The sequence below is a fragment of the Mustela nigripes genome, chromosome 3 (genome assembly GCF_022355385.1).
Source record: "Mustela nigripes isolate SB6536 chromosome 3, MUSNIG.SB6536, whole genome shotgun sequence".
Classification (NCBI taxonomy): Eukaryota; Metazoa; Chordata; class Mammalia; order Carnivora; family Mustelidae; genus Mustela; species Mustela nigripes.
Window position 1 is genome coordinate 189,151,199 of NC_081559.1, and position 24,120 is coordinate 189,175,318.

At 53.4% G+C, this 24,120-nt stretch overlaps 1 protein-coding gene across 1 annotated transcript in view; it reads right to left on the bottom strand.

Moving 5' to 3' along the window:
* NDRG1 (N-myc downstream regulated 1) overlaps positions 1-24,120 on the bottom strand; it is a 52,541-nt gene that overhangs the window by 16,754 nt on the left and 11,667 nt on the right. Inside the window, exons 2-8 of the mRNA XM_059395202.1 lie at positions 23,365-23,441; positions 20,579-20,614; positions 9,869-9,974; positions 7,787-7,907; positions 4,031-4,093; positions 3,238-3,298; positions 2,120-2,206 (exon numbers count right to left, since the gene is read on the bottom strand). Of these exons, the coding sequence (XP_059251185.1) occupies positions 2,120-2,206; positions 3,238-3,298; positions 4,031-4,093; positions 7,787-7,907; positions 9,869-9,974; positions 20,579-20,614; positions 23,365-23,427 (537 nt within the window). The 5' untranslated portion in view covers positions 23,428-23,441. The remainder of the gene's footprint in view (positions 1-2,119; positions 2,207-3,237; positions 3,299-4,030; positions 4,094-7,786; positions 7,908-9,868; positions 9,975-20,578; positions 20,615-23,364; positions 23,442-24,120) is intronic.

The following is a 24,120-nucleotide window of genomic DNA, read 5'->3' on the forward strand; positions in this document are numbered from 1 at the left end:
TGCTGTAGCACACTGGGTTCTCCCAAGGAGGGCCCCCTCCCTTTCTTCTATACACACACCAAGCTCTTCTAGTCTCTACCCCAGGACCTGCTTACCTTGAACTAGCCTTCCTGTATCATCCTCTAGATTACCCCCGTCGAGCCAGTATCATCTCTTGGAATATATGGAGGTCACTAAAGACACGGCCAACTTTCTCCCCTCTCTCTCTCCCCAACACAATGCCAGGTATACAGCAGGAGCTCCATAAATGCTAGATATACAGCAGGAGCCCCATGAACGCTAGGTGCGTAAGAAGAGCTCCATAAATGATCAGGATACAGCAGGAGCTCCATAAATGCGTGCTGACCAATTTCAGTGTCAGGCAAGGATGGGCAGGATAGAGAAGCTCCAGACCAGGGGACTCTTCAGACTGGGGGTCCTGCCCTACACGTGCTGTGTGGGTCTGGGTGGGTTGCAGAGTCTCTGAAGCTCGAGCCTCTTATCTATTAGGCAGCCGTGCCGGGAGCTTCAAAGACGCAAGGTCAAGGTGAGGATAACATGAAGCGACCACACGTGTCATAGGATCTGACATCAGTGCCTGACACATCATAGACGACTCCCGATATAGGGCTTTTTCCTCTTGGGGTTGGAAAGGAAGGATATGGTGCAGATACTAAAGCCACACAGACATTCCTCAGGCCCTACTCTGGCCAATGGTCAGCGTCCCCAGCCCTCCACGTCTGGCTCCAAACAGTTACCCAGAAGCCAAACTGGCTGACGGTAATATCACTTCCTTTCCTGGAAAATAGAATAAAAAACAGGGAGTGTGCTCCGCTTCTGAATATCACGCAGATCAGAGGGATGGGCTCCTGCATTTTGGCAGAAGGTTCCAGAAAAAAATGCAGTATCAGAGTGGCCAAGACGTGTGGGAGGTAGCAGGGAGGGGCGCAACCCCTTCAAACGTTGGTCTGCGACAGCCACCCAACACTTGGCAAAAACATACTTTCAAAATGAAGGGCCAGGATCACCCCAGCTTGAAAGGTTCTGTCCTGTTTCAATTGGAACGGCTAACCTCTTCCCTTGGCAAATACTGGTGCCTTTATGAAAAAACACAATAATCATTTTTAAAAGATAAACAAGGAACGCTAGGACACCAGCCAGAGCTGAGCCTCCCAAGACAGCATGCGTCCCTCCCCTCCAGGCAGGCATGGGTCCTGCCCCCTCTGTATTCCCAGACCTGCAGTGCTTGGGTCAAGGGGCCGTTCCACACCTGCTGGATGAGACTGGGGAAGGAGGCAGGAGGTGAGGCCCAAGGACTACGGAGTCCATGGGATCTGGATTCAGCCCTAGTTCTCCCACTGTCTAGCTTTGTGCGATCTTGGACAGCTTCCTTCACTTCTGAGCCTCACTTTCCTCCTCCAGAACCTGGTTTTAACAAGTCCACCGCCCGGAGTCACTGGGAGGATTCAATGTGGTCAGACAGTGCGAAGAGCGCCTGGGAAATACTCAGGACACACTAGCTAATTATTGTCGTCATCAAATGAGTAGCGGCGCTGGTCCTAAACACACCCTCCTTTTTCATCAATGATATGTGGGTTCCTGACATCAGAGGCCTTTGTCTTGTTCCTCTTTTGATTTCCAGTGTCTTGACCGAAGCCCAGTACATGTTAGGTCCTCAGGAAACACTTCTTAACCCAAGCTATGCTTATCCGAGCTGGCTCGAGGACTCGCATCCCCATGGGATGTCTAGTTTAGATCACAGTGTCCTACTGGAATCTTCTGAATGGCAAATGGCTGAGGTCATGTTTACTACCCCAAACAAAGCAAAGCAAACTGTTTTCTTTAAAGGGGTGGGGAGTAGGAGGCTGCAAGGGGTTTGGGTGGGCACAACTATTCCACTTGCTTGACCCTGACCCTAGACCTTACCCTGACCCTATCCCAGACCCTCACCCTGGCCCTGACCCGGCCCTGCCCCTGGCCCAGACCCTGACCCTGGCCCTGACCCTGCCCCTGGCCCAGCCCTGACCCTAGCCCTGACCCTAACCCTGGCCCTGACCATAGCCCTGGCCCTAACCCTGGCCGTGACTGGAGCCCTGACCCTGATAGTGACCTTGGTCTTGGCCCTGACCCCCAGCCTCACCTTGGATGCAGCCCAATCCATCCAGCCTTCTGCACAAGGGTTCACGTTGATAAGGACGAGTCCCTCCACCATCTCGGGGTTGTTCAGCTGCAATTCAAGACATAAGGTGAGTGGCAACGCTGTGATCTCAGATACCATGCACTTCCAAGGTGAAGTAGAAAATGGAGAAAAGTACCAGAAAAGGGCCCATGTGCATCCCCAGAGCAGTCTGCTGCCCTCAAGACCCTTCAGCCCCACCTCCCATGCCAAACGGAGGCTCCAGTGCAACAGACACAGGACTGAGCCCGAGACAGTGGGGCGGGGAAGCAGGGGAAGGAGACGTGTGTGCGCTTGGCACACCTGCCTTGGGCAAATCACTTCCCCTTCCTGCACCCCCAGCTGCCAGATGGGTCTACCAGAGCACCAGTTTCAAGGTCAGGAAGGGCATGTCATGGCTCCTTAGCAACCACTCCTGGAAGACACATCTGTGTCCATCTCATATCGAACACGGATCTTCCTTTATCAGCCCAGAGCTTCGTCCATCAGGGTTCTGGGTTTTTCTGTTTTTTTTTTTTTTTGTTTTTTTTTTTTAATTCATACCAGCATTTCTGAGTTCTGACAACGTCCAGCAAATGACATGCAGTCGGAATACCTTCAAGTCTATTCATCAAACGAGCACTGCTGCATTTTTAAGCAGCTGCTCGGTAAGGACACAGGGGCTCCAGGAGCACCTGGCTTGGACCCACAGTCACGTGAACCTATGTGTCTCTGATTCTAGTGGAGAATCAGTCAGAATCCGGAAGCTGTGGGGTTTTCATGAAGCAGCAGAAGATATGGTGACATGAGGACCTCCCATAACCAACCAAGAAGTGAGCAAAACCAGTGATCAAAGAGTCAGTCTGTCTGCGGTAGGAAAGGCAAGGTTGTCAGCACGTATATGAGTACACTCGCACGCGTGTGCGCACACATGACTCTGGACCACACACCACCATGTGAACTGCGGTTCTTCCTTCAGACTTAAATTATGGGTCATTTCTCTCTTCATTCTGGGATTTTTGATGCTTTTCCAGTTATTTTCCTTAATCCTGACTCAGTTGCATTTAACACATTTTTTTTTAAAAAAATGCCCAAGAACTCACAGCAAAGCGAGTGAGGATGTAAGCACCTGCTCCCGTTCCCATGCCAATAATGCTTTTCAGCCTGCAAGCAGAAATAAAAAGGCATGTCACACAAGGATGAGCAATGGGAGCCCTAATGACCCTCTTAAAACCTCCCCCACTCCTGGCCCCTAAGGAACACCACCACCCCCAGCGTCTGTCCCGCTCATGGCGGAGTGTGGCTGGCAAGCCAGAACACGCTGCCTCAAGGACCCGACATGCATCATGCTTTACGGCTTGACAGAACACCGTGACCTTGGGAGAGACTCATCCCTTTTCTCAGGCAGGCTCTGAGAGACTGCCTGACATTTATGGGAAGGCCCATTACGGCACCACTTCTTCCCCTCTTAAGCTTTATTTTAGACTCTGAAACTAGGAAGGAAAATAAATTGGCCAAGAACTCTGAGGTATGATCCTCACACAAAAGGCTCAAGTAAAAGGCAAATGAGCACTTCAGAAATAGGGCATGGAGGGAGAAATGGAAGGCAGGCCACCCTCTTCCAGAACATTCCATCAATAAGGAAGAGCAATGAAAGAAGAGGGGGCAGGGAAAGGATGGGGGGGAGGCGGGCTTTAGGTGATGGATTTGCTCATGGAGAAAAGCCCAGCGGGAGGGAGGTAGACCATGGAGTAGAGACGGTGTGACAGCTCATTTCTTTCCTGACCATTCACCCTACATTTCAGTGGCTAGGCCAGATCAAAGCCAAAGGAGAGGCAGAGGCTAGAAGCCACCTTTCTCTGCAGGCTGCTGGGGCCATCGATCCCTCGTTCTTACCCAAACTGGTGGAGCACTCCAGGAAGCATTTCGGCCAGCTGGTCCATGGAGGGATACATGTACCTTGGGAGAAGCCATGCAGAGGCCATTAGTGGGGGCCTGGACCCCGGCGGAAATGAACCATTCAAGCAGGAACAGGACTGAAGGGCAGGACTCCTGCACAACCTGACCCATGTGCCCGAGCCCCCGCTCAGCCCCCTGCTCAGTCCCCTGCGCCCTCCGTCCCGGCATCGAGCCACACGCACCAGCCTCAGTCCCTGCTCGAGGCCGCGCCCCACCCCAATCCTCCCCGTTTGTAAACTGACCCTTGAACGATTGCTTCCTAGGCTCCAGGTCCCACAGCAAGCATCAGAGGAGGCTTAGCAGCTCATCTAATACTTACGGCAACCCTGTGAGGTTCCCGTGATTTCCCCTGGTATACAGATTATAAATAGCAGTGAAGCTGGAATAAGCCACTCGGCTTCACAGCAAGGCCGGCCTTTGGAATGGCATCTCCCGTGGGCTCTGGGATTTCTCACCTCCCAGAAGGCAGCCTGCCAGCAGCTCTCCCTAGAACATTCCTGGCCACAGGGAAGTTCCTCCCTTCTCCCCCCTGACCCCGAGAGATGCTCTGGAACTCGGAGAGAGCACAGAGAAGCAGGCCATGCAGATGAGCTAGACACAGTGGGCTTTGGGAGACGGAACACCCAGCAGGATCTGAAAGCACTGGGATGCCTCGATTCACCCATTTTCTGGAACCATGGTTCCTGCCTGAGTGTGGAGTCTGCAGGCTGTCCTAAGCCTACGTATTACGGCGGATGCTTCCCCTTCCCAGAGTGCAGGGAACCACCATTGCCTGTCACCAAGTCCTTAGGCCAGGCCCACATGGGCTTCTTGTTCCCTCTGTGCCCCCCTTTTCCATGGGCATACCCATGCCAACCCCCTGCACAGTGAGGAGCCACTTCCCACCAGTGCTGCCCCCAGTGTCTCGTGGAGCATTTCCACGCCTGCTCTCTTCCTGGCCTTCACATAAGCTGTTCCCTCTGCCTGCTCACACCGTGTGTGCTCACCTCCCTGGATCTCCAGAAAAACTAAAGCTCTGCCCCTGCAAGAGCCAACAACCCTAGCCAGAATTCCTGCATGTTTTCTTTCCCGACTTGCCTGGAAGAACTCCATCACCCCTTTTCCCAAGGCCTTGGGTGCCATGAGCAAGCCGGGCCCTTTTTATCAGAAGATGCACACGGCTCGCTGTTCAGGACCAGCTCCTCGGACATCCCATGAGTCTCTGGACGGGTCCCTGGAGGAGCCCGAAAAACTCCGCCCGAGACCAGCAGATAGGCCACAGTATCGGGGAGGCACAGGAGCATCCTGGACTAGGAGGCATCCCACAGGGCTGGTCTCCGGGAGGAAGACTCCGGGAGGAGGACCTTCCACAAAGGAATTACAGGTGCTCACTCTTCCCCAGGGAGACCACATGAGCACAAAACCCCAGTCCCACACAGGGGCCAGGCGAAACAAGGGAGTGTAATGACAAAGGATGTAACAGTGAGGGAGGTGGGGGTGTTCAGACAGGGATCCCTGTTCTTTTGGATCAGGTGGTTAGGGAGGGCTTCTTGGAAGAAGTGACACTGAAAGAGGCATTGGGGTTTGAGGAGTGTAGAGTAGAGGAAACATATTCCAGGAGGGAAACCCAGCAGGTGTAAAAGCTCTGGAAAGAGCCAGAAAGAGCCTGGCTGGTTTGTCTACACATAAATGGGGCCAGTTTCCTTCTGAAATGGCCATGGCTCAGTTTACAGCCAGCAGTCCCTAAAAGGGGATTCTGGGGAAGCCACTTACCCAACGGCTTCTTTCCTTGCTGTTCCTGGGGTTGGATGCAGAGTCAGGAGGCAAAGGGATTCTACACAAGCCCCCCCCCCCCCATATGTAGGAAGCTGACTCCAGAGCTGGGGTCCCCAACCCTGCTTTGCTGCCTCTGCCTCGGGACAGAGGGAACATACCCCAGAGGGTACAGGAGACCCCCAACTACAGAAGGTAGAAATACGGCAGGGCCTGTTCAGGCCGTGGCTGCCACCAGCCACACACTAAGATCACCTGCTGACCCGGGGGATGGGGGGCAAACACCCTGAACCTTGGCCTCCAGGTCAGCTTAATAAAAACTCCCCAGGGTGGGGCTCAATGCTCAGGACTTTTTTTTTTTTAATCCTCCTATGGGGAGCTAAGAGCCACTGCGTTACCGCAAGTCTTTCAAACACTGGCTCCCAACTAGGATGGATTTGCTGACAGACCTATGGCTTCATCTGCTAGTGAAGAGATAACAGGGTCCCAGGGTATTAGGAAGCTTTTCATTTTTGGTCGTGGCCCCATGTGCCGGTGTCCTTCCCGGTCTCTGACAAAGGTTCATTATTAAGGATAATTCTGAACACCAATTAGAAAAGAGAAGAGCGGAGAGGAAGCTACCTGTGAATGTCAAGAGGCCCCTTCTGGGAGACTTGAAACCCCTGAGCCTGCTGCACCCCGGTTTAATGACAGCCTCCAAGAGGTCTGCCTCCCTCCAGGGGCCACTGATGGTCCCGGGCACTCAGGAAGCCTCAGCCTCGCAGCAGAAACCAGAAGCCCATGCTGGCTGCACACTGGGGAGAAGCAGGCAGCTAAATCCCTGGGACAAGAGACCCTGAAGTTCTAAAAAGAACATGATCCTTCAAGTCAGCAGAGTCTCCGATTCCCCCAGTTAAATGAGCCGCAGGACTCTGAGCAAGGTACTTAGCCTTTTCACTCCTTAGTTTCTTCATCCAGGAAATGGAACTGTAACACCAGGCACATATATCCTAGCCACAGGACTAAGTGCAAGTGACCCGTATGAATAAAAACCAACCTGGGGGGTGGGGGCACCAGGGTGGCTCAGTAGGTTAATTTAAGCATCTGACTCTTGATCTCAGCTCAGTTCATGATCTCAGATCATGGGACTGAGCCCGTATTGGGCTCCCTGCTAGCTGGGAGTCTGCTTGGGATTGTCTCTCCCTCTCCCTCTGCCCCTTCCCCTGCCCTTGGACACTCTTTTTCTCTCTCTCAAATAAATCTTAAAAAAGAAAAAAGAGGGCGCCTGAGTGGCTCAGTGGGTTAAGCCGCTGCCTTTGGCTCAGGTCATGATCTCAGGGTCCTGAGATCGAGTCCTGCATCGGGCTCTCTGCTCAGCAGGGAGACAGCTTCCCTCCCTCTCTCTCTCTGCCTGCCTCTCTGCCTACTTGTGATCTCTCTCTGTCAAATAAATTGAAAAAAATCTTCAAAAAAAAAAAAAAAAAGAAAGAAAAAGAAAAAAAATAACCTAAGCCTGGACCACAGGAAGTACTTCATCAAGATTATTTCCTATTGTTCCCTCTCTTTTTCTTCCCACCTTTCTAGAACTTCCCATACTGTTTTTCTTGTGAAAGTCTTCTCCACTCAATCGTGTGCCTGTCATGCGCACCTATTAAAAAGCTAGCTCCCTGGGTGGGTGAGAGTGGGGGTCGGTGCAGTTGGGGGCAAGGAGTTAGTGCTTAGCAGGGACAGTGTTTCAGTTTAGGAGGCTGAAAAAGTCCTGGCGACAGGCAGTGGGGACGGCTGCACTACAGTGTGAACGCACGTGACACTACTGAACTCCAGGCTCGAGAATGGTTCCAAGCGTGCATCTGGGGTTATATATACCTTACCGCCATAAAACAGAGACCCAGTGTGACGCCTCCCCCACCCTCTGCTCAGCTTTTCTGTGCCCCTTTGGGGGCACGGGGTTCTAGGTCTTACCCCACAGGGAAAGAGGCAGCGCCGTCCTGCTGGCCAGGGGCATCCACGTGGCAGACGGCAAAGTGCTGCGTGATCTCCTGCATGTCCTCAGAGTTGAACAGGGGGTTGTAGCAGGTTTTGTCTGGAGAACAGGCAGGGGCGAGAGACGAGGAAGGAGTAAGGGCAGAATACATCTGGGTGCTTGGTGGCATGTAATGGCCTTTTGCTGCTCTCACTCCCATGCAGGGAGGAATGACTGCAGAAGCAAGAATGCCGACCTTCCTGTCCCCTCACTTGCCTCTGGTGCCGAAAGGCAAGCAAGCGGGCCTGGTGGTGCCAAGGGCAGGTAAGCTCCACTGCATACGGCAGCGGCTGGAGCCCAAACACGGATGGAGCTGGTGCTGTGAGGAGGCTCCTGTCATGGCTCCAGCATCACCCCCCATCAGCTGGGCTGCGACGGACCTTGCTGCACTCATGTCCTCTTTCTGTCTGTGTTCCTGGAACCCCCACATTGGAAGTAATGGCCAGGGCACATGACTCTCAACCAAGGAGGGCACAGGAGATAAAGCACGGACGCTCTCACTTCTTATGTGGCCTTGGAGGAGTCTCCCAACTGCTGAGTGCTTGAGGCAAAGAGGGCCAGCTGTTCACCCATCCACCCCCCTTTTCTTCCTGGGCACACAGCGGGACTACATTTCCCAGACTCCTTTGCAATGAGAGGCAGCCATGTGACCGGGTTCTAGCCAGTAACTCGTGAAGCTCGCAGTTTCTTGTTAATACCTGCCACCCATTCTTCTAGGTTTCTCTCCCTGCTGCCACCTGCCAAATGCAGAAGGCTCTGAGGCCCCAGGGGATGGAGGAGCCACAGCTGGCAGGAACCTACATTCTGGAATCACCAAGCCAAAGGTGTCCCACAGAATGCCCAGAGGCATTACAGGAGGGAGAGACAGATGTGTATTGTGTACAGCCACAGAGATCTTGGGGGCTTCTGTTTCTGCAGTTGGCTTACTGAAGCAGTGAGCCTCCACCACAGGGTAACAGCCACAGGCAATTCCATCCCTTAGCAGGGCTTGGAAAAATAAGATGGCAGATATCCAAGGACCTAGCACGGGAGCTGGTAGCTAATGGATCCAAGGGTGGGCACAGAGAGGAAGAGGGATATAGGAGAAGGGATGATGAAAGAAAATGGTTTTCCGTGACTGACATCACTACCTCAAGGTACTAAGAAGCTGGAGGAAAAACACGCAAGCCAGGCAGGCTGTCAATCACCGATCACACCATCACCCAGCTTGCGATACTCAGGATTACAGAGGGGCCTGGACGTGCAAGCCGTCAGTGCCTTCTCGATCTCCACGGAAAGATTCGCTTCTATCCTGCGCGATTTTAACATTCAGCAGACCTTACGCCTTTACCGTCTGTGAAACATGGGGAACCCACATATGGTAACACTTCCTGGGAATCTCAGAAATACAACGTAAACATTCACGGCAGCCTCATTTGGAATAGCCAAAAAGCAAAACCATCCAAGTGTTCATCGACGGACAGAAATATGAACTGTGGTCTATGCCCACAATGGAGTATCCTTCAGGAACAAGGACAGACGGACGTAACACAGGGGATGATGTGGATGGACGGAAACCATTAGGAAAGCAGCCAGCCGCAGAAGATCCCGTGTGGTAGGACTCCGTTTATAACAAATGTCCCGGATACACACGTCCTTAGAGATAGAAAGTAGACCAGAGGTGGCCGGGGGCTGGGGGGTTCGGGAGATTGCGAGAACAAAGTTTTCAGAGTGATAAAAAAATGTTCTTAAATGGCCTGTGCTGATGGTTGTACAACTCGGTCAAAAATCATAAAAACAACTGTACACACTGATCAAAAGAAGTCACTGTCACCCACAGACGTGGAGGGCCCCGAGTTCCCAGCACACCCAGGCACAAAGACAACGTTGTGCCCTGTGTCGTGCATTCCAGCCTCTTCTAGACTCTCACAACCGCCCCAGGAAGTGTCAGCAGAAGAGGAACAGCCGGCCCTCCCACCAGCGGCCCTTCCGCGCGGCCCTCCTCCCCACCCCGGCGGGAACCGAGGCTCCCGGGAACTTACGGTTCATGCCAATGTCATGGTACGTGAGGATGACGGGCCGATTTCCCTTCGGGGTCCCGCACAGCGTGACGTGAATGGAGCCATGCACCGTCTCTATGTCCTGCTCCTGAGGAAAGACAGAGACAGAGGGCTCTGTGATGTGGGCTTCTCAGCGTTGCTGCGGCTGCGACCGCTGACTGCGTGCGTCCAGTTTCCAACTGTGTTTTGAGGAAGCTCCACGTATGTTTCTCATTTGGTCAGCAGAGCTCTGGCCTTTGGGGAGCAGATCTCTCCGGCCAGAGAAACCGCTCCAAGAGCCAGGGAGCGAAGGGGAACTAAGCTAGGAGGCAGAGGAAAGAAAGAGTCCTGGCTCGGATGCAGACATTAACCGCCCGAAATGTGGGAAAGGCACCAGCCCCAGCCCCTCTCTGCACAGGATCTGGTTTTCTCCACCTGGGAAATGGAGGTCATCAAAGCCTGAGCTTCCTCGACTGTCTGCTCCCACGGTGGATGGTGACAGCCTGGATCAGGGAAACCAAGGCAGCTGCCCAGAATCACACTCAGGACCCACCACAGGATCACACTCAATATTCTTCACAGGCTTCTTACGCCCTCACACTCTGAGAAGCCTGAAGAGTCAAACCACATTCATGCCTCAGAAAGCCACCTTAGGTCAGCCCTTGACATTTATTCACCGAGGAGAGAACATTCTAGATGCCATCTAACTTGCTCCCAAAACCAACCTAAACGTGAACCATCTCAACTGCTGATGAATGGCGGGAAAGAGCAGGTCAGGGTCCACCCCACGTGGACAAGAAGAAGAAACGGGCCAGATGCCCCAATTAGGAGCCTCATGGAGCTGGGCAAGCTGCCCTTCCCCCAGGCTGTACCCTGCGAGCAGACCTAGGACCTGGCAGCTCCGGGGATGCCAGGAGGCCCACGGGACAGGACACAGCAGGAGGGACGGTGCCCACAGCCCCTCCATCCCAGACCTGTGAGAAACTGGCTCACAAATCAAGAAATACACCCCAATTCTCAGGCTCTCCCTCCAGAACAGGGCAGCGCGCTCTCCACGCATGTAGCAAGAAGCCGCTCCCCTCCCCATCCCAAGCAAGCAGTGCTGGCGCTTCCAGCCCTCGCTCGAGGACCCCTAAAGCAAGCTGGGGGATTCTGGGTCCTGGAGGGGGCCTTCCCCGGCTGCCCTCACACCTGTGACATAGGGAGAATGCTGGAACCTCACCGAGTATGAGCGCTCACCAGGTGACGCTGATGGGCCCACACAGACCACAGCGCGGAGGAGACGCCTGTTCCCTGTCGGTCCCAGGCCCATCCCCATCACAAGGGTCCTCCTGAGCCACCTCCCTCATCACCCCAACAATGGCAGTCAGTCCCTCGAACACAGAGTCCACGGTCTCTCTTCCCATTGGTGCCCAGCACTCCGATCTTGCCTCTACAAGCACTGGAAAAATCCACAGACGAGGGAGCAACAGCCCGGCCCCAGTGGGGGCCACAGTCATCTGCTGGGCCCGTCCCTGGCCCTGAAGCCAATCGGGGACAATGGTTCATTGAGAGGGTCACATTCTCCATTGTCTCCTCAGCGGACCCACACGGCGCCCTCTAAAAATAGGCCAGGCTAAGCAGCATCCCTGCCAGCCTGAGGTCATCAGGGTTCAAATCTGAGTCCTACCCTTCCCCGATGCTTCTGAGCCCTGGGTCCCTAGCTGAAGGACAGGAGCGAACCACCTCACCCTTGGATCCTCAAGGGAGGAGGTCACCTTGGGGTCTGAAACAGTGCCAGGAGGAAAGGAGGTCTTTGGGACACGGCAACGAGGTGTTGAATGCAGTGCCTGGGTACTACTTAGTGGCAGATACAGGATGCCCAGCCCTGGCAGGCACCAAGGATGTCCCTGACAGCCCACTGGGGTGGGGATGTGTAGCTGATGTTGACTCAGCTCTGTGGAGGCCTTAAAATTATACCTCCCTGTAACCAGAACTAAAGGTGTCCAAGAAGCGAGGGGCAGCCCTGCCTGGCTTACTGTTCTGTCCCCAGGCCAGGCACCCAGTCCATGCCCCCAGCAGACAGTCAGGAACTGTTGCATTAAGACCTGAGAATAAATTATCTTTCTTCAGAAAGTCCACTAACTACTCTGGGTTCAGGCTCCCCTCTGCCTCTTAATTGGCTCTAGGCTTCTTGGAGAGCTCCTGCTCCCACTTGCAAACTCCAGGATTGGCACGAAATTTCCCAGGACAAGTGCAGAACCTCCCAGGACTGCATATAAGCCCCATGGAGCATTAAGGTTTCATCCTCGGGAGGAACCACCCAAGGGTGGTGGCCGGTGGTGGCCGTGGCCCGCGCCGTCTCACCACTAGCCTGGACCTCTGTGCAGCCAAAAGCATTCGCCGCAGCTCGCCTCGTCTGAAGGATAAGGCAGCCAGTCTCAGAAAGCGGAAGCAATACAGCAAGGGCACTCGGGCAGCAGGAGGAAAAAAGACCGATGTGATCTTTCTTGTGCAAGTCCCATTCCTTAAGTCACAGAAGCACGCACACGCACACACACACACACACACACACACACACACACACGTGCACACGCACGCACAGGATGCTAAGCCAGCCCTGGTGCTCTCTCTGCACTGGCCAAAACCAAGACTGCACCTGAGATGGATGGAGGAATTAAAACAAAAACACATGCTTTGTCCTCTTTAGACCCAAAGAACATTCTGTCCTTCTGTCTCCAGGGGGATGAATCACTACGCCGTATCCTGTAGGAAGGGGCCTACCTCACACCCCCACATTCTCCCACAGAGAGGGCACCAAGAAACGCAGTGGCCCGTGCACTTCTTGTCCCCTTGCCTGAGAGAGGACGTCCCCTGTTCTGGGACTTGCCAAGGCTCCTCTCTCTGGCTACGACATTGGCTGGATTTCCTCCACCAGCCAGATCTCCAACCTCCACCCTTCTCTGGTTCAGAGCCAGATCTTCGAAATGCCTTTGCATAGGGGTCTGATCCAGCCAAAAGCAAGCAACAGAGAGAAACCCAAGCTGTACAGTTTTCCTCTCTCACCTCCTCTGTTAAAGCCTAGAAAGCCACTCTCTCAAGATACAGAGGAGGTGGCAATATGGCAGAAATACTCACCCAATCAGGCCTCCTACTCCACTCCAGCCCCGCCCCGAGCATTCGTTTCAAGTCTTCTCCCTGAATGCACGCAGCCCCACCAGGTAACAGCTGTCCTCTTTACAGAAGAGAAGACAGGCCAAAAGAGGGCAAGTGATCTACCCGAGGTCACACAGCTGCAACAGAATCTGAGGCTGTTCCAAGTCCAAAACCCTGGACTCTGTGTGCTCTCTGACACCTGTTTGCTCTCGGTGCCAGATGGTACACGAAGAAAAGAAACCTTTAAGACAGAATGTGCACTGGGACTCTAAGTCAGACCCCTCCCATGTGACTGTGGACGGCCTTCTACGGCCCCAGCATCTCCAGGGACGTGCCATCCACAGACAAGGTGCTAGGGGTACACTGGGCACGTGGAACAGAGGCATGACACTGGCTCCGCCCATCCTTCCCAGGACGTGCACCTGCCTCCACACTGTCATAGGCCGGCAGGTGTCCCACTCGGAAGAGTCTCAGCACAAACATCACTGCACTGGGCTGACCCCTTCACCGTGTACTGGTACTTTTATCTGCAGTGCCCACTATGGGGCAAGTATCTGTTTGATCACACCTCCCACCTGACAGCCAACTCCCAGAGAGAGAGGCCAGCTCTGGCCCCCAAAGGGCACCAAGATTCACAGAGTCCATACCACCTATAAGCTGGTAAATGGCGAAAGGGCACCTATCCTATTCCTACTGTCTACATGGCTTACAAGACAGCAGGTGGTGGAAACAGCACTTACCACTAAGTATTCCTTCAAGATTTCATTTCAGCTGCCAATCCTGGCTTCGGAGCTTTATTAACTATGGCTGACCATGTGGGCTGGCCTCTCCCACATCTGTTATTCCCCCTTTAGGACAGAATTCCCAACAATGTGCCTGATAAAATTTTCCCTTCTCCCATCTGCCTTGTAGCCGGTTGGGCGGGGGGTGGGGGGGGGTGGTCCAGAGACTTGTTTCTGCCTCATGAGATGTCAGCAGAGTTTTGAGAAGAGTATTTTCTTTTTAAAAAGGTCAAACTTGGCCTTTTGATTTTTTTTTTTCCCTTTCACCCCTCTGCCTGCTTCCTTCCTGGAATGTGAATGAGATGGTTGGAGGTTCGGCAGCCATCTTATGAGCATGAGGACATAAACTGTATGCTAGAGAAGACAGAGCAGGAAGCTGGAAGGAGTCGGGGACTGGGTGACTTCACAGGTCTTCCAACTCAGCAGAATAGCAAACATTTCCTTGTTGAGAGCAGTGTGTGTTGAGGAATACTAATCTTAACGATACATTCCCCATGTGCCCTTGGGCAAATTACCAGACTAGTGTGGGAATTCCTCAGCTGTCAGCTGAGGGCAGTAAGGAGTCCACCTGCTCTTGGGGCTGCTCCCCATGGGATGCGCTGCAAAGTGTTCTAGAAAAGGCAGCCTTTGGCTCCATGCTGGCTGTCACAGATGGTTGTCCCAGAGATAATCAGTGTGAAGCCACAAGGGGGTCCCAATGGCTTAAGTCAACTGGTTGAGTGATCCAGGGGCGCTCTGAGACCAGCTGCCACCACCTCCCTCCCTAATCCCCTCCTTCCCAGCTGGCCCCAGGGAGACGCAGAATCATCTAGACTCTAAGGGATGACACACTTAGCCAGACGCTAAGTCAGCTGGCGCACTAGGCTGCCCCTCCCCGAAGTCTAGCAATCCTTGGTCAAGGCACAGCCAAGGGTGGAGGGCACTCTCTGGAACAACAAATAGGCAAAGAAAACCGATTTGGGCTAGTCAGACATAGCATGAAGTCATGCTTTGTTGAGGCAAGAAAAGGCAAATCATGACCACAGAAGCTCAAGAGGAAATGGCAGGGGACTGCCCTCCCCCCATCCTCCTGGTTCATCTCCAGTGCCCACAGCTGGGGAGGGGCACCGCTGGCTAGGCCACTGACCACCTTTCCATTAAGAAGCAGGTGAAGAGTGGAAGATGCTGGGGAGGGGCGCGTGTGTGCAAGAAACATAGATGATCTGCCTGTAAGGACAGTCGTCTGTTTACTGAGCAAACACAGTAACAGCCATTTCACAGACGGAAAAAGCCAGCATCTGTGCACCTCAGCACATGCACCTGCACGTAGCAGAGGCAAGGTTCAGGACAGGCCCCTGGGCCCCCCACGTCCAGATTGCCAGCCAAGCCCCAGGTTGTAGGAGGCACCCTGGGCCCCCTCGGAAGACACGACCTCAAGGAGGCCCAGCAGAATGCTGTCATCACATCAGGGAAAAGAAAAGCTACAGAGTCAGGAAACCAGCTGTTGCGGGCAGACGGTGTCAGCCTGGGAATACAGAGTGAAGCTGGAGCCCACACCAAAGACCGCAATTCTGCAGGGAAGAGAGAGTTAGGAGGGAAGTCTTGTCGGATCAGAGAAAAGAGAAGGAGCAGCACCGGCCAGCCACCCACCCACGGAGCAGAAGAGGGAGGCTTGTGTGCTGCATCCCACGCTGTGTTTATCATGTTCACGACACCCCTGGGAGTAGTGATCCTCCCCCAGATTACAGATCAGAAGACTAAGCCCCTGGGAGGTCAAGCCACCGGCCAAGGACACACAGCCGACAAAGACAACCGGCTTCTGTCCACTGGACCTGCCCTGTGACTCCAGGACATGGATGTCTATACTGTGAGCCTAGACCTAGGGAGAGCTGAGCCCCACCACGGGGGCGCTTGGCGGGTGAGGCACCCCTCTGCTGGCCCACCGCCCCCCTCCCCACAAAGGGCACTCCCAGGAAACCCCCAGAGGAGAGAAGCAGCAAGTCATCTCCGTGACCCAGAGGAGCACTTCTGCCATCTGTCACTCTGGCTTGGCTCTAAGCCCCAGTGGCCGGGCTGGGAGGTGGGGCTGGGGAAGGCAGGGATGGGAAATGGTGGGTTGAGGATTTCCAAGCCTCTGAGTTCTGCCCACCTTCAGTCAGGGAGCATGAACACAAGAAGCAACTGTGTGCAAAGAAAGAAAATTAGTAAAAGGTCACTGTTTCCATTTTCCCTAGAAGCTGATCTGCTTCCAAAAAATGGGGGGAAAATCACCTCTCCCAACACCATCACCCTCTGCCAGGCTCAGAACAGAGCTAAGAAGTGGGAGCCAGACCCCAGGGGACGCTGCTCACTGCCTCCTGTGCCATGGCCCCTGCTGCTCCACACCCAGAGGCCCAGCGGGGTCATCAGCTCCCTGCCCAGGGAGCCCTGAGGAGCACACAGACGCAGATTCCCACGGACACCAAATCAGATCAAACCACCTGAATAACTGAAGATCCAGGTGGAAGGAATGAGAAACAGCAAATCTAACAGGGAGGCCATTTGGGGCCAGAGCAAGTGTCCCACCTCTGGAGTGTTGGAGTGAGGGGCAGTGGTTGTAACCCTGCCACCCTCTCCCCGCAACTGGTTATAGGGACTTTGACTTTGGCTCCAGACATGGGCACTGGGTCAGGCTTGGTCATCTATTTCATCACGGGGCAACACGGGGCAAATCCCTTCAACCTTCTCTGGGCCTTGTCCACTATAAAACACGGGTGCACTAAGCCGTCAGCTGAAGGCCTGGTGTGAGGGTTAAGGACACCACACAGAAGAGGCCAGAACTATTTCCGGGGTACGGTTAGTGCTCAGAACATCAGTAATCAGGACTCCCGTGATTATCTCCTATCTCAGAGTCCCATGGGTCACTGAGGGTTATCTTGACAGCACCCTTTGGTGCATTTCTTTACATCTCCAGACTGATTTCTCATCTGCGAAAGAGGGTAACATTCCCACCTGGCACGGACGGCCTCCGACAGTAAGCAGGAATTCAAATAATGCATTCGTTCCCTTCGCCCCTCTCCCCCCTCCCGTTAGTGGCCTTCCAGGAAGCCTCCCCACCTGGAGCGGAGAGGGAAGGGCCAGCTCATAAAGCATCTGCCAGGTCTGATATTCTTGGATTCTGTGAGTCTAGCCAAAGAAAGCAAGCTGGAACCCAAAATATTTCCACCTACCCTACTCATCCAATTTGCAAACACAACAGCCTAGTTCCTGATGCCAAAACCTTCTCTGCAAAATCAGATCGAACTGCACCCATGCTACAGCCAAGGCACCTCAGCCCAGTAGCCCACCCAGCCCTGTACTCTGAGGACCCCAGAGGGTCGCCAGGAAAGGCAGGCAAAGAAAGGTCCCGAGAGCACGTCACAATGTTCCAAGGCTGGGAACCAATCAATTTGCCCCAAAACATCAGCCAGGCCCCAAACTAAGTGCCCAGCCTAAGGTAATGTCAGCCGGGAAGAGGCGAGGCCACAAAGCCTGTGTCCAGGCAGCGAGCTCTCCCCCAAGGAGCTCTCTCCTAGGGCAGGCAGCCCTGAGGCTCATGCCACAGACCCTCCAGCAGCTTCTGACTGCTGAGATCTGGGCTACGGTGTGTTTTGATTCAGGGGGAAAAGAAATCTTGACTACTCTGGGAAAAGAACAAAGAGTCTGCCTAAGTTAGTCAAAATGCTGAAGCACCAAATTTTTTCCAAGAAATACCATGGGCTGCCGTGGGATCCATGCAGGGATGCTGCTCAGACTCCTTAAACTTGGCCCTCAAGGAGCCGCCCAGCCAGGGCCCCCATTTTCATGAGCATCAAGGAACCAACTAAATGAACAGATGAAAGCAGTTCGCCACGAGGGCACACCCGCTGTGAGTCCGGCATCGGCTCCCCCTCGGGGGTTAAACATTCACCCCCTCCAAAGTACTGTCCAGAGTATTTGCCCAGCCAGGTTGGTTTACAACCGGAGCTGCCAAGATATGCTGGCTTTTAGCCCCCACCGGCCCTCCCAGGCCCATCACCACTGTAAGGCATCACAGCAGAGAGAAAGGGTCAGGGTCAGACTGGGTTCAGTGGGGCCCCTTCACACCTGCTGGAAACCCTCAGTTTCCCGATCTGCCAAGGAGGGATGATAGGACAAGTCCCAGAAGAGTCAGCAAGAGTGCCTGGGAAGCCCTGGGCACTAGCCTGGCTCATCTGAGGCCAATGAAATCTGCAGCAGGCAGGAGACCCTTTGCCAGAGCCCCGTGTGAAGTCTGAGGTCAGGGTCGGCTGGTGAGTCCCTCCCTGGGGCACAGAAGCACGGCTCTGTCCTTCTCCACCTCTGGCCTGTGGTCGGTAACTCTTTAGGATACGGAGAGCCTCACAGGGCCGTGCAGCTTCAGAGGGAATGCCCCACAGCAACCCACACCCACGATTTCGGAGACTGCTGGAAATCTGACGGAAACTTTCATAAACACCATGAGTCAACCAGGTCTAGGAGCCAAATCCATATTAGTATAGTTTTATACAAAGAGATACTTTTGCAAACAGCCTTGACAGAGTATTACTCCGCACCCAGATTCAGCCCCGATACCGATTCACAGGAAAGATCGCACCTATTCACTTAGAGAAGATGTTAGGGAACCCTCAGAAGGCTCGGGAACCAAGCCAGAGGGGCCTCTGTGTGGGATGATGGGTCCCTAAGCTTCTGCTCATCACATGACTGGCTCCATCTATCATACCTGTCTCAGCTCAATGTCACCGCCTCCAACAGCCTTCCCGGACAGCACCCCACCGTGGGAGGGGGAGTTGATGTCCTCAAAGCCCGTCCAGGAGCTGGCGCTGGCGTGTTTGACTGGTTCCCCCGACTCAGAGCAAACTCAGAAGAAATGGTTTCCAACAGGCGCTCTGGAAACGCACCAGCTGAGTTCAGACCCTTTTCCACCCCTGAGGCTCCAGGCAAGCTACTCAACCTCTCTGTGCTTTGGGCTCTCCCTCCGCACCACGGTGAGAGGGACCATTGTGAGCTCGCCCCTCTGCGCTCAGAGCCATGCCTGGCATGTGTTCAGGGCTTGGCAGTGCTGAGCTAGGAGTTCGGAATTTAAGTTCCTGAAAACAAGGATCACTGCCTGTCACACCCCCCACTGTGTCCCCAGCACCTAAGACAATGCCAGGCACAAAGCAGGCATTTGTGAAAGGAACAAAGGGAGGCACATCAGAAAAATGCTCCCACCTCACAGGACAGCTCTGGGATTAACTGCGAGGGCCCAACCCAGCCTGGTGCATGATGGGTTGGGGGAGAATCTCACCCTCTCTCTCCCAGCCCCCGGCCAGGACTTCCCTTTGCTGATGTCCTGAAGATACAGCATCCCACCCACCCCAGCCGGGGCGACCTTAAAGTCAGGTGGTAACCTGGGCTGGCAGGTGGGGCCGGAGGTGCTGTTCTCTGTTCTACTGGCTATCAGTGCCTGGAAATCACAGCATCTAACAGTGGTTTGCACACTACCAAAAAAGACACAAACACGAGGAATTATCTTCCTGGGAAACAAATAAACGATGCTTTCAAGGTTTCTCCAAATCCAGAACCAAACTTTTAAAAATCTACGATAACCACATGATCCAACCATTCTCCATCTGGGGGTGCACCCCGAAGAAATGAAAGCAGGGTTCCCGAACAGACATTTGCACGCCCATGCTCCCAACAGCATTCCACACAATCGCCAAAACGTGGAAGGAGCCCAAGTCGCCACTGAACGATGAGCGAATAAACCAAACATGGTCCATAACACCTACAACGGACAGTATTCAGCCTTAGAAGAGAAGTGAATCCTGCCTGACACCTGCCGCAGCACAGACACACCCCGAGGATGTGGCGTGAAGCAGAAGAAGCTAATGACAAGACAACAAAACTCAGCAGGATACCCCTTACATGAGCCATACAGAGCAGCCAGATGCAGAGACAGAAGCAGAACGGCGGTGACCAGGGGCTGCGGGGAGGAGACAGTGGGGAATCTGTGTCTACTGGGGTTCGAGTTTAAGTTTTGCAAGATGAAGAGTTCTGGAGCTGGACAGCTGTGATGGTTGCACAACACCAGAAATGTTGTTAGTGCCCCTGGAGCTTACATTTAAAAATGGTTAGGGCAGTAAATTTCATGTGTATTTCACCACAAGGATTGGGGCGGGGGGGACACAACACAACAACTCACAGAAGAGTTAGTAGACAGGGTGTGCTACTGACCCAGCACTGCCCAGGACACCTCCCATCAGGGTTCCCCCACCCCCACGTGAGGCCCATGCCAGCTTTGAAATAATGAGTCCAGGGCTTCCAGTTCCTGAGGTTCTGACCCTTCCCTCTGCCAAGACCAGCCAGCCTGCTCTCCTGAAAACTTGTTCTTGGAAAAAGCTCCAGACACACCCCCCTCGCCCGTGCCAACCCTGAGCAGGGATGGAGCCAGGAGACCACAGAGAAGGGCTCACTTTCCCAAGCAGAGCCAAGAACATCAAGCCTTGCTCGGCTTCCTCCCATCACCGGGTCCCAAGCCCACCCAACTTCTCCCCCATGTCCCTCCCGCATATGCCCCACAGCCCAACAACCCCCTCCTGCCTTCCTAGGGAGAGACGGGCTCTTGCTTCTTCGACCAGCGATCAAACCAGTTTCTCTCCGGGGAGAAGGAGCGGAGTGTGGAGAACCCGGTGACGCAACTTCCTTCCCTCCCCTTGCCCCTAGTGTCCGAACAAAGATCTTCAACCAACAGAAAGAAGAAGGAAAGAGAGAAAACAGAACAGGGGAGGGGGAAGGGCGGCCACACCCTCTCACTTGCCTGAACATCAAACTCTTGCAGGAGGCCGGTGATGGTCTGTGGAGAGAAACAGAGATGAGATCAGTCAGTTCTGTCAGTTTCCTGGGGAAAAAAAAATAATGTTGGAACACCCGGGTCTCTCCAAGCCCTGAGTCTATCCTGACCATCCCTCCTCCGTGGGACCTCTCCAATTTCTCACAAAGAGAGACTTTCCTTTTCATCTCAAGGAAGAGCAGTCCAGCAAAAAAGTAGACACATTAGCCAGATCCTTTTTGACAATACACTTGATCAAAAAAGATCTGAAGGTCTAAGCTGGCCACAAGCTTGAGAGATACAGGAATGTAACAGGCTATTAAGTAGTTTCCCTGCCTCTACCCACAAGTTACACTTTTAAACTCAAACCTGACCATGTCACTGTCCTTCAGTACCTTCCATGGTTACCGCCATCATCAGGGGTCCCAGTCCCCTGGGGAGCAGGGAGAACGTGGCTCTGAGAAGGGACTGCAACTTTCCCAGGAGATGTTGCTGGCATGTTTTTTTTCTGGCCTAGAGATGGGAGTCCAAAACACTCTGAAAATGAAACCCCTTCCAGACCCTATAGTTAAACACTAGGGAGGAAGACAGCTCAGCAGAGCAAAATGCAAATGAGGGGAAGGAAATACAGAGGGAAACCCCTTGGGAGAGTCAGAGCTGGAAGACCCGATTGTAACAGGTGTCCCGCTGCTGGAGATTAAAGGGGCTTCACACACCCTGGGCGGGGTTAAGGTACAAGCAGATGTGGCCAACGCCCACTCTGTGAACGTGTGTGTCGGTGGGAGGGGGCTGGAAAAGCCATTCTGTACAACCCCGCCAAGTGTCAACAAGAGCGCCATGGCCATCCAGATTGAGAAGAGGCATCAGAAAGAGCTTCCCCAAGCAAGTCTAATTAAAAACACTCTGCTGAGACAATCAAAAGAACTAGAAGGTTTCCTTCCATCAAAACCTTGGAAGAAAAGGCAAATATTCACTTTGAGATAGACGTGCCACCTGCAAGTGATAACCTCCTAGATGTTGGTTTCGAAAATAAAATTTTCCCAAGATACCAGTAGGCTGCCTGGAAAGTATAATGACTGTGTGTAGAAATGCAGTTAGACCTGGACCCAGAGATGCCACCCCTGAGAATTTATCCCAGCGTTGCACCTGCACGTATACAGATGACGCAGGTCCAAGGTCCAAATGATGCAAGTACCCCGCAGCGTTGCTGGGAATGGCAAAAGGTTGGGAAGACCCACATATCCACAGACAAGGCATTGGTCCAACCAACTCTGGGGGACGCTGGGAAACTGGAAGGGAAAAATGTCCTGTGGACCCTTGCTGGAAAGGTCTCCAAGAGAGTTCATTACATGAGTAAAGGCAAGGTGTGCTCTACTATTTCAAATGGCTTTTTTTTTTTTAAGATTTTATTTATTTATTTGACAGAGAGAGATCACAAGTAGGCAGAGAGGCAGGCAGAGAGAGAGGAAGGGAAGCAGGCTCCCTGCTGAGCAGAGAGCCCGATGCGGGACTCGATCCCAGGACCCTGAGATCATGACCTGAGCCAAAGGCAGCGGCTTAACCCACTGAGCCACCCAGGCACCCCATATGGCTTTTTAAAAGGGAAAAATTAGACCATGTTGCTATGTCTCTGTATGACCAAGGGTGGGTTGGTTGGTTTGCTTCCTTTTAAAGCCTCTGTCACTGACCCCAGATGGAAGAGGAAATGGATTTGGAGCACGTGTAGAGACAGCAGGGACCAGCAAATGACAGTCCTCCTCTATTTTTGTCAATAAAAGTTTTACTGGAACAAACAAGTCCATTTGCTCACAAACTGTCTATGGCTGCTTTCATGCTGTTAATGGCAAAGCTCAGTTGTTATGAAAGACGGAATGGTGTGCAAAGCCTGAGGTATTCACTGTTTGGCTCTTTACAGAAAATATCTGCAGACCCCCAGGGCAGAATGGTAATAAGGAGTCTGCAGCGTTCCCTGGGCCTGGCTTCTCCTCCTCCTCCTGGATGATCGTGGGTGATTCCCTTCCCAATACAGACCAGTGTCTGTCTCTGCAAAATGGGGAGAGACACGATGGCCTCACACATTCCTAACAAAAAATCTACGAAATAATGGACCTAAGACACAGCAGCCACATGCAAAGTCATGAAAATACCAAAGGAACAGGCCATTCACCCAAAGCAACTGGCCTGGGTTTGGCTCCATGCCCCACGCTCTGTAATTATGTGATGGAAAACACATGAACTTTCCAAGACTCCCCTTTCCCTTCTGTTAAGATGGGAACGATCATAGAACCTAGCATCAACTCATCCTAGTCTATCCTGTCGGTCAGCCCAAGATAACCATGAAACTGGCATGCAAGACATGGCTGGTGAATGTTAATTATTATTTTTGAAAGCCTTTACTTGGCCTTAGCATAACTTCATTTTGAGCCTGAGCCTTGTATCCTTAAAAAGATGTATCATCCCAGGCAGTTACAGAGCTTGGGAGGACAGGGAGGCGAACACCGCGTCAACTGTGCAAATGGAACGGCTTTTCCGGCCCAGGATGGACCATGCCAGCCCAAGCTGGAGGACATGGGCTTCTGTTTCCAACAGGGAGGCCTCCTTGATGTGAAACATCAAGATACCTCTTGTCCTTCTGCAGTCTTGGACACTAGGAAGCAGGGGACAGATGCAAGTGAGTATCCACGCAGGCACACACGTGTCTGTACTGCACGCCCACCGATGTCCACGTACGAGCGTGCATGGGAGCGGATGTAGCCAGGAGCGTCTCCACTCACCTCCCCTTTCTCCACCAAAGGCTTCACCTCAGCGAGGTCCACGTCCTGCATCTCCCGAGACATGTCCCTGCTGTCACCTGGCAAAGAAACGAAGGCCATGGGTCAGCTCTTCCTGCTCACAGACGTTGCCCAAAGGAAGCAAATCTGAGGCCACGGAATGAGCCCCCCTCTGCCCAGTGGCTCGCACCACCCACCCAGCACATCACAGTCACAAGTAACCCCCACCCCCCGCTCCGTGCCACCATTCCTGCATCGGGGGCGGGCAGGGAAACCAAGGCTCGAGGACACAACTGCCTTTCTAGGGAAAGGGATGGACTGACACTCTAAGCCGGGTCCTCGCCCACAGCCCCCAGACCCCCCCGCCTCACCCAGGGCATTTCTCATGGCATTCTTTTCATTAACTTGTGACTGGCATGCGGTATGATGTTCCTTTCCGGAGATATTTGTTTCTGGAGGGTGACCGGTATTTTTATCCATTACGAAATGATCACCACGGCAGGTCTCCAAATGAGGACAACGGTGTTGACTACAGGACCTATGTTGCTACTGAAAGTGTAGGCAGTGAGCTCGCAGATGTTGGTCTAAGCACTATTTTGGGGTGTCTCCTCAGTCAAGGGCAACCAAAGCAAAAATCGGATGATATCTTGCTGCATTTGGGTAGGACCCGCATCACTGATCCTAAGTCCGGCAGCCCCAGGCTGACGACCAAAAGGGGATGGAGAGTCAGGGGAGGTTCCCCATATGAAGGCCTGGTGC